This window comes from Schistocerca serialis, chromosome 6 (assembly GCF_023864345.2).
Source record: "Schistocerca serialis cubense isolate TAMUIC-IGC-003099 chromosome 6, iqSchSeri2.2, whole genome shotgun sequence".
In the NCBI taxonomy this organism is placed as follows: Eukaryota; Metazoa; Arthropoda; class Insecta; order Orthoptera; family Acrididae; genus Schistocerca; species Schistocerca serialis.
Genome location: NC_064643.1, coordinates 64,862,773 through 64,875,053, shown reverse-complemented (window position 1 = coordinate 64,875,053; position 12,281 = coordinate 64,862,773). Strand labels below are relative to the sequence as shown.

The following is a 12,281-nucleotide window of genomic DNA, read 5'->3' as shown; positions in this document are numbered from 1 at the left end:
TCACAGATTTTCTGTGGTGTAGAGATCAGGTGATTTTGCAACCCAATTGAGATGTAATATGGTGGGGGAGTGTTCAGAAACCAGTCAGATGTTCTTCCAGTGTGATGATCTTTGCTGTTGTCATCTTTGTGCCTATGTGTGCAATGGCCTCTGATGACCAACTACATGCATTCACTGCATGCAGTTCCATCACAATGTTCTCTCGCTAAGAGGTTGGGATGGACCTTCAAACACTTTCTGCAGGAATCATTGTGTTTGGAAGTGATTTTGATTCACAAGCCATGAAATGCATCTGCAGTCTATCTCAGTTGGGATCCTTTCTGGCCACAGTTCTGACATTGCATTTTGTGGCCATGTGTGTTACACCACTGTTTGTAAACACACTGAACAACATGCTGCAAAACACCAACAAATGCAGCAACTGCTCATACTGTAAGTAACAGGAATGGTCAAACACGATGGCCCTTTTCCGCCACTCCATCACGTACTTACATTTACCGATTTTTACACTCAGTTTCTGCTTGAAACGCAAATGTCTCACTGAGTGTTCCGCCTTATGATCACATAGAGGCAGTGCATGTGTGGCTGAGCTCATGACTCAGTCACTGCAAAATGTATAAAGGCTTAACTATTCATTTGTGTGTGCACAGTGGGGTCATTAATTTCTGGTGAGCTTAGATGGTACTTTGGGAGGCACCCGATCTCATGCATTACACAATGATTAGTAGAGTATAGATGTAGGTGAAAAATTAGGCTATGTAAGGAAATATGTTTTTAGCAGAGTCATGGATATCCAATAATATTATTTTTTGGGGGGGGGGGGGTGGAGGGGGGGGAGGGGGGAGGGAAGCTAGACTCTAAAATTGTGACTTTTTTATATGCAGGGTGACAATTATTGAACTACATGAATAAAACGTAAATTCATCATTTTGATTTTCAGCTGCTTGTGTTGGCCATCTTTGCAGTTAAAACTGTTGGATGTGAGGTCCGCCAGTTATCCAAAACACCGCTTTTTCTCAGTACCCAAACATGTTTTGGAACCACTGTGTCATCATCAGTGGGTTTTCGTTTTTATTTAATCTGTAATGTGACCATTTTTGTTAAATGATTATAAAAATATGTGCATCTTTAGTTCAAACAATAGAGCATTCCATTTTGTAAATACCTTTACATTTGCTGTGTATGAATTTTCTGGATCACTCGTGTGTTAATTACTACATGTAGCTTGTCATTTGTAACCAAACAATATTGATGAGAAAGTTTTTGCTGGGAGTTAACCTATCTTCCAGAATGTAATTTAGTTTGTCGCAATGTTTTCGCACCTCTATTCATTTTTACTTATGTTTTCGTGTGGCAAGCACTTCCATTCTCCACATCATGCTGAGGTGTTCTGATGCACATGTAAATATAACAAGTATTTTCCACAAATAACATAGTAAAATACTTTCCACTTCACCGAAACACAGTGTGATTGTGGTTTGTTGTATGTCCCAGACCAGTCAGTGTTTGTTTGTTCACCAAAGAGTTTGGCACCAAATTTTAATTTTGTTTGCATTTTATCTTTGTGTGTGTGTGTGTGTGTGTGTGTGTGTGTGTGTGTAGACTTTATCTGTTTGTGCTGTATTTATTTGTAAAGTTCCTTTAATGTGTTAAGTAGATGTGCCTATGTAGAGTGTAGTGCATTCACTTAGCCTTTACAAATGTCTGCTTGTGTCTGTGTATGTGCGGATGGATATGTGTGTGTGTGTGCGAGTGTATACCTGTCCTTTTTTTCCCCCCTAAGGTAAGTCTTTCTGCTCCCAGGACTGGAATGACTCCTTACCCTCTCCCTTAAAACCCACATCCTTTCGTCTTTCCCTCTCCTTCCCTCTTTCCTGACGAAGCAACCATTGGTTGCAAAAGCTAGAATTTTGTGTGTATGTATGTGTTTGTTTGTGTTTCTATCGACCTGCCAGTGCTTTTGTATGGTAAGTCACATCATCTTTGTTTTTAAATATATTTTTCCTGTGTGGAATGTTTCCCTATTATATTCATATAAGTAAAAACAAATATAGATGTAAAAACATTTCGACAAACTAAATTACATTCTAGAAGATAGGTTAACTGCCAGCAAAAACTTTCTCATCAACATTGTTTGCTTGCAGATGACAAGTTATCTGTAGTAATTAGCACACAAGTGATCCAGAAAATTCATGCACACTAAATGTAAAGGTATTTACAAAAAGAAATGAACTATTGTTTAAACTAAAGATGCACATAATTATATAATCATTTGACAAAAATGTTCACATTACAGAGTAAATAAAAACAAAAACCCACTGAGGATGACACAGTGGTGCTGAAACATGTTTGGCTACTGAGAAAAAAATGGTGGTTTTCATAACTGGCATAGCTCACACCCAACAAAATGTAAATTAGTTACAACCTACGGAGCATACACACTTTATCCAACATTTAACATCACTACAGATATTCAGATATGCCTGCCATCATTGGTGATGATGTGGTGCACATGAATATTGAAATTCTGCTTAACCCGCTGAAGTATTGGAACACTGATGCTGTTAGTGACCTCCAGAATGGCTGTTTTCAGATCAGCAGTGGTTTTGGAGCTATTGCCGTACACCTTGTCTTTAACATAGGCCCACAAAAATGAGTCAGTAGTGTTCAGATCCGGAGAATATGGCAGCGAATCAAGGCCAACGCCAGTAGCCTCTGGATACCCCAGAGCCAGAATGCATTCCACAAAGTGCTCCTCCAGGACATCAAACACTCTCCTGCTTCAGTGGGTTCAAGCTCTGTCTTGCATGAACAACATCTTGTTGAAATCAGGGTCACTTTGGATAATGGGCATAAAGTCACCCTCCAAAACCTTCACATACCATTCAGCAGTCACCAAGTAATATTCTACAGATTAATCCGTGACTGGACATATCACACCACACAGTCACCTATTGAGGGTGAAGAGACTTCTCTATGGCGAAATTTGGATTCTCAATCCCTAAAATGCACCATTTTTGCTTATTAATGAACCCATCCATGGCCAACTGTCCAGTTTCAACATCCTAGCCAAAACCGTTCAGAAGTTACGCCGATTTTATTTCGTACAGTTCAGTAATTGTCAGCCTGTAAATGAACTGTTGAGTTTCAGAACACTGTACTCCAGATTCCAGGGATAGGGATTGTCTGAGTTGGGGGAATGGTGGTTGGGTGTCAACTGCCTCCTCAGGGCCCCCTTGCAGATGCCTATGAGGAGAGTGCTACTGGTTTATTGTTAACGAACTGTAAAGGTTTTGTTTCTAAGCATTTCTCCTCTTAGCAGTGTTGAGTCCTTCTTATCAGCTTCATGTGACTGAGTATACTTCTACATATCTGTAGTGTTATGAGTTTTGAAACCCTGCATTACGGCAATCAGTGCTTTGTTAAGAGATTCTCGATTTGGTCTTTTTCCTGATTCAGTTTCTAACAAAGAACGTTCTACCCATACATTACTGTACTGGTTGGTAGATAATCAAACAGATTTTTCAAAGTAATTGACTTTCTGCTCTTGTGTTATGTTCATGCCAAGCTTTACACATAAGCAAAATATCAATCATATTAATCTCCAGAATTTTTTGATCATTTTGTCTGTGTGATGTGTTTGACATATAAGAATGGAAGTTTAAGTTCTCTAGATTTGTAGTTTTGATGTTCAAAACACCTCATTTGTGTTTCTTATGTAAATTGTTCATTATGTGCCAAATAAGGTCCCAGCACCTCTCCACAAGCCTTGTTTTATGATTCTCTGGAATTATATCTCTCATTTAATATTTCTCAGCTCTGTAGTAGAGATGATAATTTCTTGCAGCACAAGTGCCTTCGTGTTCTTTTCTTTTTCAGCATATAGTTCCTACAAGATAATTAGTAATCAAATATGCAGTTGGCTGGTATCTGATGCAATTGCACTGGTTAATGCTTTGAGTTGGTCATTACTGTAGGATAATACCTGTCCATGGCAAGAGAGCAATATAATGAAAGTTAATTCCATTATTATTTAAACAAACAGTTCTTAAACTCATATTATGTAAGTTCATTTTATCGTTCTCTAATTAAACTAACATTAAACTGTAATTCTGCACATACATGCTTACCATGGTAACATGAAAACAGCTATTCTTTACATATGTACAAAGTATGCTGCACACCCACTTGTGTTATGTAAAATGGCATCCCTGCTTGACAGTTAAGGCACACCTCTCTCTCTCTGTCTCTGTCTCTCTCTCTCTCTCTCTCTCTCTCTCTCTCTCTCTCTCTCTCTCTCTCTCACACACACACACACACACACACACACACACACACATATACACACACACACACACACACACATCACAAATTCACTCTCTCTCATATATCTCTCTGCACAAACAAGAGGATTAACCTATCATCATTATTTATGTTAATTTTTGTACTTGACTTTCTCTGTTTTTATACAGTTTCAATCATAGCTGATTTTCTTCTAAATGAGTTTATTAATATATTAATAATTAATGGTATCAAAAATTGTCTTATCATTCCTCCTTCCCCATCCCATATGGACGCCCATTCTTTTTTTCTATCCCCTCCCTGTTTACACCTTCATTTCTACCTTTGTTTCCTTTTCTCCCCTCCCTCTCACTAGCTGTTGTATGTTCTATCCTCTGAACTCTATATATCTTGTTACACAGCCATTGTATCATCTGTCAAAAAATCTGCCTCACCTCATGTGTCCTTTCCTACCTCTCCCCACCTTTAGCTACCCAGGCAACTGCTCACAACAATCAACTATAGCTGAGAGGCTGCCTTTCCTCTATTTTAGATGTTATTCCATCCAGGTATTTCCATTGTTGTTATATAAGGAAGTGCTGTTAGTGGATGTAAGAAATGACAAATGTTAAATTATTTCAGTCAGCTTTAGAGAATCAAAAAGGCATAATAATTATTGTTTACCAGCATTGGTTTTGTCTTTAATGAACCATCGTCCAGAAAAATCCCATCCGGACTCAGCTCCTGACTTTATTTGGTAGTATATATTTTCACGTGCTTCATTTGTTGATGCATACTGTGCTGTCTCAATATCATCTCTGGAAAAAAATATTCAACATGCATAACTGATCACATTAATATGTCAATAAAAATAATCAGTTTTGAAAATATAATGTAATTTGATAGATAAAGAAATCTACTCACTGATTGGTGGCAGAAGAACACTCATACAAAGATATTGAAATTTGCAAGCTTTGAAGCCAGTGGCTCCTCTTTCTGGTAGAAGGATTGAAGGGGCAAAACATGGGATGAAGAAAAGTTGTAGGAATTGGGGAGCATTTGGAAAAGTTGGTTCAGGGGAGACTTAACAGATGGGATTAGAAAGAAGACTGATTATTGGGGCTGCACCATAGACATTTGAAAACATGAGAGCTTAAAGCTGCAAATTACGGTAATAATCAAGGCAGAAATTACTGACAAAACACTGCATGTGCTAATAAGACTGAAAGGCTAAGTTCTTCTGTACAGTATCATGATTTATGTAGGCTATGTTTCTCAGCTTAGTATTTTTGAGAAACAATTCTTTCTACATCTACACCTCAATGACTACTCTGCAATTTATTCTTAAGTGCTTATTAACATGATGAGATAAAAAAAATCTACTAACCAAGGGGCAGCAGAACATATAAATAAAGATATTGAAATCTACAAACTTTTGGAGTCAGTGACTCCTTCTTCTGGCAAAAGGGTTGAAGGAACAGGAAGAAGAATAAGGGGAATGACTGTTGAGCTATAGGAAATGGGGAGAGTTCAGAAAAGTTGACCAGAACACCGGGTCAGTAAGTCTCTTACTGGACAGGATGAAAAGGAAAGACTGATTGTAAGAGTCTGCACTAGATGAGATTTGAAAACCTGAGGGAGTAAAAGTGGAAGGTAGCATAATAAACAAGGCAGAGATTACTGACAAGACATAGTGATTGAGTTAATAAGAGTGGAAAGCTAAGTGCATTTTATGTGATAGAGATCAGAGATGGAGACAAACAGTCTTGCTAGAAAGTAAAATATATATAAAACTAAAAGAGAGTGAAGAAAGTAATAGTTACTCAGAAGGAATACTTAGACCAAAGATATTAACATATATTAAGATCAGGTGGGTGACAACAACCAAGGACGTGCTGTAAAGCTAGTTCTCACCTGCGGAGTTCTGAGAAACTGCTGTTTGGGGGAAGAAACCAGATGATACATGTGATGAAACATGCACCAAAGTCATGATTGTCATGTTGTAGAGCAACAGGATATTGTGTGTTGCCAGTATACTCCCTCTGTCTACACCCATTCATCCTGAGAACCTGGTGATAGTCATGTCAATGTAAAAGGCCAAACAGTGTTTACACGACAGCTGGTACACAACATTTGTTGTTTCACAGGTGTCTCTCCCTTTGATTATATAAGTTTTGTCAGTTATAGTGCTGGTACATGTGATGATAGAAGGGCGCATGTGGCAAGTAGCAAGTCGCAGTGGTAGGAGCCATAGGGTGAGAAAGTGGGTGCAGAGGGATCATAGGATCTGCAGAACTCCAGGCTCTTTGTTCCCTAAATGGGGATAACTCCATCATTATCCTCCCAGTAGACAAGAGATCTACTACTGTCATTCTTGATTGGTCTATGCCAGCTGTCTAACACCCTTGCATACAGCATCTGCCATCAAGATGCTGCCCTGTAATACAAAGTGACCTACAGTCCCTCCTCAAAACATGGGCCCCTCACAAGGCCTAACAACTAAATTCATAGAACTTCTTACCTTGTCAAAACCACACACACCAACTTTTTACTTTCTCTGTAAGGTCCACAAACCCAGTCAGCCTGGCTGTCCCATAGTTTCTGGTTTCAAAGCATCCATGGAATGCACACTGAGGCAACAAAAGTAATGAGATATCTTCTAATATCATGTCAGATTCAACAAGTTGTTGGAAGTTCCCTGCAGAAATATTGAGCCATTTTGCCTCTGTAGCCGTACATAACTCCAAAAATGTTGCCAATGTAGGAGTTTGTGCACGAACTGGCTACTTGATTATGTTACAGCAATAGTTGATGGGATTCATGTTGGGCACTCTGACTGGCCAAATCATCCCCTCTAATTGTCCAAAATGTTCTTCAAACCAGCCATGAACAATTGTGACCCAGTGACATGGTACATTGTTTTCCATAAAAATTCCACTGTTTTTTGAGAAGATGAAATCCATTAATGGATGCACAGTGGTCTTCAAGTAGCCACACATAACTATTTCCACTCAACAATAGTTTCAGTTGGACCAAAGGACCCAGTCCATTCAATGTAAATACAGTCCATACCATTATGGAGCCTCTACCAGCATGCACATTGCCCTCTTGACAGTTTGGGTTCATAGCTTCGTGGGGTGTGCACCGCACTGAACCGTACCATCAGCTCTTACCAACTGAAATTGCTACTCATCCAACCAAGCATCATTTTTCCAGTCATCTAGGTTCCAACTAATATGGTCATGAGCCCAGGAGAGGCACTATGTGTGATGTTGTGCTGTTAGCAAAGGCAATAGCATCAGTTGTCTAATGCTATAACCCATTAATGCCAAATTTCACCACACTGACCTAATGGATGTGTTTGTCATATGTCCCACACCAATTTCTGTGGTTATTTCACAAAGTGTTGTTTGCCTGTCAGTGATTAAAACTCTGTGTGAACATTGCTGCTGTCATTGTTATGTGAAGGCTGTTGGCCACTGCACTGTCCACAGTGAGAGTTAATGTCTGAAATTTGATATTCTTGGCATACGCTTGATAGAGTGGATCTCAGAATATTAAATTCCCTAATGATTTCTGAAATGAAATGTCTGATGCATCTAGCTCCAACAATTATTCCATATTAAAAGTCTGTTAATTCCCATTGCGTGGCCATAATGATGTTGGAAGTATTTTCACATGACTCAACTGAGTACAAATGACCATTATGCCAATGCGCTGACCTTTTATAGCTCATGTGCATAATACTACAGCCTATGTGCATATGACTTATTACATGACTTTTGTCACCTCGGTGTACATCTGCCTTAGTGATCAACACCTGCAAGCTACAGTACAGAGACTTCCCTCCTATCTTAAAGTCACCAACCATTTCTAGATCATCTGAAATCTGACTCTGTCGCACTCCCACTATACACCTAAACATAATCAGTATTGTAGTTGTAAATTGTCATAGCTGCGTTTCAAAATAACCAGAGCTCAAAGTGCTAACAGAAAGCACTGAAACTCAAATTGTCATAGTTATGGAAAGCTGACTAAGGCTGGAAATAAGTTCATCTGAAAATTTTACAAAGGACTTCACTGTGTTCAGAAAGGACAGATTAAATAGAGTAAGTGATGGAGTGTTTATTGCTGTCAGAATCAGTTTACCTTGTAATAAAATCGAAATATATAGTTCTTGTGAGTTAGTACTGATAGAGTTTATACTTGAAAACTGGAATAAATTAATATTTGGTTCCTTTTACCAACCCTCTGACTCAGATGATACAGTTTGCAAACAGTTCAAAGAAAACTTGAATCTCATTTCAAATAGGTACCCCACTCATACAGGTATAGTTTGGCGGTGACTTCAATCTACCCTCAATATGTTGGCAAAAATACACATTTAAAGTTGGAGGTAGGCATAAAATGTCATCTGAAATCATTCTGAATGGGTTCTCAGAAAATAATTTCGAACAGTTAGATCAGGAGTGCACTTGAAGTTCAAATGTTTGTGAAAACATAATTCACCTCTCAGCAACAAATATTTGTGAACAAATAGGGAGCAGCATTATGGACAGAGGGATTAGTGACCACAAGATTTTGTAGCAAGACTGAATACCTTAACATCTGAACCTACCAAAAATAAATGTAAAATACATCTATTTAAAAAAGCAGATAAAAAAGTTGCTTGAGGCCTTTCTGAAAGACTGACTCCACTCCTTTCCATCTGAATATGTAAGTGTAGACCAGATGCAGTTTATCTTCAAAGAAATAGTACCAATAGTGATTGAGAGGCAAACACCAAATAAAATAACAGAGATAGTACTGATCCCCATGGAACACAACAGGTCAGAAGACATGAAATGTATTCTCAGTTGTGAATATGGACAACCATCAGTTGTATAATGGAAATACGATGATCCAAATTTGTGCTGGACCAGGAATCAAACCCAGATTTACTGCCTGTCACAAGTGATTGCCCAACCGTTAGGTTATCCCAGCATGACTCATTACTAGATCTAAACTTCCATATGTCATCAACAGTGTGTCTACAACCTGTACTTGTACATCCATTATGTATATTCCCATACAGGGGGAGGGGGTGGGGGACATTTTACTTGAAAGTTGCTTGCCCAGTGTCAGCAGATAAATACAATATTACAGTGATTGTGTTATTATTATGCATGCATCTCCAAAGGAATATTACATCCTAATTTGGAGTAATGTGCACTACAATATCCAATTTATCTGCTGATACCAAGCAAGTGCGCTTCAAATGGTGTGTCTCCCCTGTACAGTTACATGCATAATGGATGTATGAGTTTAGGTTGTAGAAACATAGTTGACAACATATGGAAGTTTGAGTCTGGCTGTGAGTCTTGCTCGGATAGCCTACTGGTGAGGCAGCTGCTACGATAAATGATAAACATGGGTTTGATTCCTGGGTTGGGTTGTTCGGGGGAAGGAGGCCAGACAGCGAGGTCATCGATCAATTCGGACTAGGGAAGGATGGGGCAGTAAGTTGGCTGTGCCCTTTCAAAGGAACCATCCTGGCATTTGCCTGGAGTGATTTAGGGAAATCACGGGAAACCTAGATCGGGATAGCCGGACACGGGATTGAACCGTCATCCTCCTGAATGTGAGTCCAGTGTGCTAGCCACTGTGCCACCTCACCCAGTAGGTTTGAGTCTTGTTTCTGCACTAATTTTCATTGTTGTCACTCCATTCTACAGCTGATGGTAGTCTACATTCAGAACTATGAATACATTTTGTGTATTTCATTATGGCTTTAGTCACTACAGTTCTTGTTCCTTCAGACATCCATGCAGGTCTGAAGGAACACTGCATCATAATTTAGAATAACATAGTGAGTGCAATATCACATATGTCAGAGCATTGTTGCAGAAGCAACAAAAAAGACATGTCAAATTTAAAACAATGCAAAACCATCAAGACTGGCAAAATGCTACACAAGCTCAAAATTTAGCAAGAACTGCAATGAGAGATGCTTTTAATACTTTCCACAAAGCAACTCTGTCTTGAAATCTGACATAAAATCCAAAGAGTCTCCGGTCATGTGTGAAGTACAGCAGTGGAAACACACAATCGATACCTTCACCATGTGATAGCAATGGTGATTTTACTGATGCCTGTGCCACTAAAGTGGAGTTACTTAATATGGTTTCCTGAAATTCCTTCACCATAGAAGGCAAAGTAAGTGTTCCAAAATATGAATCAAGAATAACTGCTAACATGAGTAGCTTAAACAATATTAGAGAAGGAAAGTTGCCACTCACCGAATAGAGGAAATGCTGAGTGGCAATAGGCCTATCGTGATGTGCCTCTCTGTGACTCAGCACCTCTGCTATATGGTGAGTGGCAACTTTCCTTCTCTAATATTGTTACACTCCATCCTGGATTTTCCATTGTTTGATGAGTAACTTAAAAGTAGAAATCCTAAGTGTGGCAAAGCAACTTAAATCACTTAATAAAGGTGAGGCCTCCAGTCCCAATTGCATACCAGTCAGGTTTCTCTCAGAGTATGCTGATACAATAACTCCATATGTTGCAATCATATATAACCAGTCAGTCATTGAGAGATCTGTACTTAAAGACTGGAAAGTTGTGTAAGTGACACAATATGCAAGATAGGACTGATACTGATGGAGGGCATCAAAGAAGTTCGCTGGACATAGTTACCTCATCAGCCTAGTTCAAGAGCAGATTTCCTGGGCCATAACATCCAGTCCTGATACTGCTGATCCCTCCAAAACACAACTTAGTAGTACAAATCTTGTCACTCAGTATTATACGGGACTTGAAAGTATTAATCAGCTTTTTTGCATGGCTATCTTTACAAAAAAATCATTCCCTGAAACGAGGTCTGTTCTGTCTCACATTTTTCCCACCACACCTAGAATAGCTTTTTGTTGCCCTCCAGTCTCTGCAATATCCTTGTCAGATCCTGTGCTTCTTCTGCACCCATTTCCCTACTCTACTGCTTGTATCGCTGTGATCATCTCCATTGTAGACTTGCACCTCACACCCTTCTATCACCCCCTGTACCAGACCTGTAACTGGCAAAATATATGCAATCAAAGGGAGAGAACCCTGTGAAACAAGAAGTCATGTACCAGCTGTCATGTAAACACTGTTTGACCTTATACACTAGCATGACTACCACCAAGTTATCAGTTAGGATGAATGGGCATAGGCAGAGGGTGTATACTGGCAACACACAATATCCTGTTGCTCTACAACATGACAATCATGACCTTGGTGCATGTTTCATCACATGTACCATCTGGATTTTTCCCCCAGACACCAGTTTCTCAGAACTCCACAGGTGAGAACTGGCATTACAGCATGTCCTTGGTAGTCGTAACCCACCTGCCCTAAATTTACGTTAATTTCTTTGGAGTAATAATGGAAAATCCAGGATGGAATGTAACGGTATTGTGAAAAGGAAAGTTGCTACTCACCATATAGCAGTGATGCTGAGTCTCAGATAGGCATAACAAAAAGACTGTCACAAATATAGCTTTTGGCCAGTAAGGCCTTCATCACAATTAGGTGACAAACACACACATACACACTCATGCAAACACAACATACACATCACTACAGTCTCAGGCAACTCTGCAGTCTCATGCAACTGTGGAAACAGTGTGAGCAGCAGCACCAATGCATGATGGGAGTGGCAATAGGGTGGGTTAAGCAGCAGTCTGGGGTGGGGAGAGGGAGAGATAGTAGGGTAGGGGTTGTAGACAGTGACATGCTGTTGGGAGGCATGCAGGGATGAGGTGGAAAGAGGGTAGGGCAGCTATCTGCAGTTGGGAGGTTAGACTGAGAGCAGTGGACAGATGAGGGATGGGGGGCCTGGGGGGGGGGGGGGGGGCAGCAGAAAAGGAGAGAAGTAAAAAGAATGGGTGTGATGGGGAATGATGGCTGTACAGTGCTGCAATGGGAACAGAGATGGAGTTGGATGGGAGAGAACAATGACTAATGAAGGTCGAGGC

General features: G+C 39.7%; 1 protein-coding gene across 1 annotated transcript in view; it reads right to left on the bottom strand.

The window, feature by feature from the left end:
* LOC126484283 (trehalase-like) overlaps positions 1-12,281 on the bottom strand; it is a 327,239-nt gene that overhangs the window by 142,142 nt on the left and 172,816 nt on the right. The window contains exon 3 of the mRNA XM_050107710.1: positions 4,966-5,099. Within this exon, the coding sequence (XP_049963667.1) occupies positions 4,966-5,099 (134 nt within the window). The remainder of the gene's footprint in view (positions 1-4,965; positions 5,100-12,281) is intronic.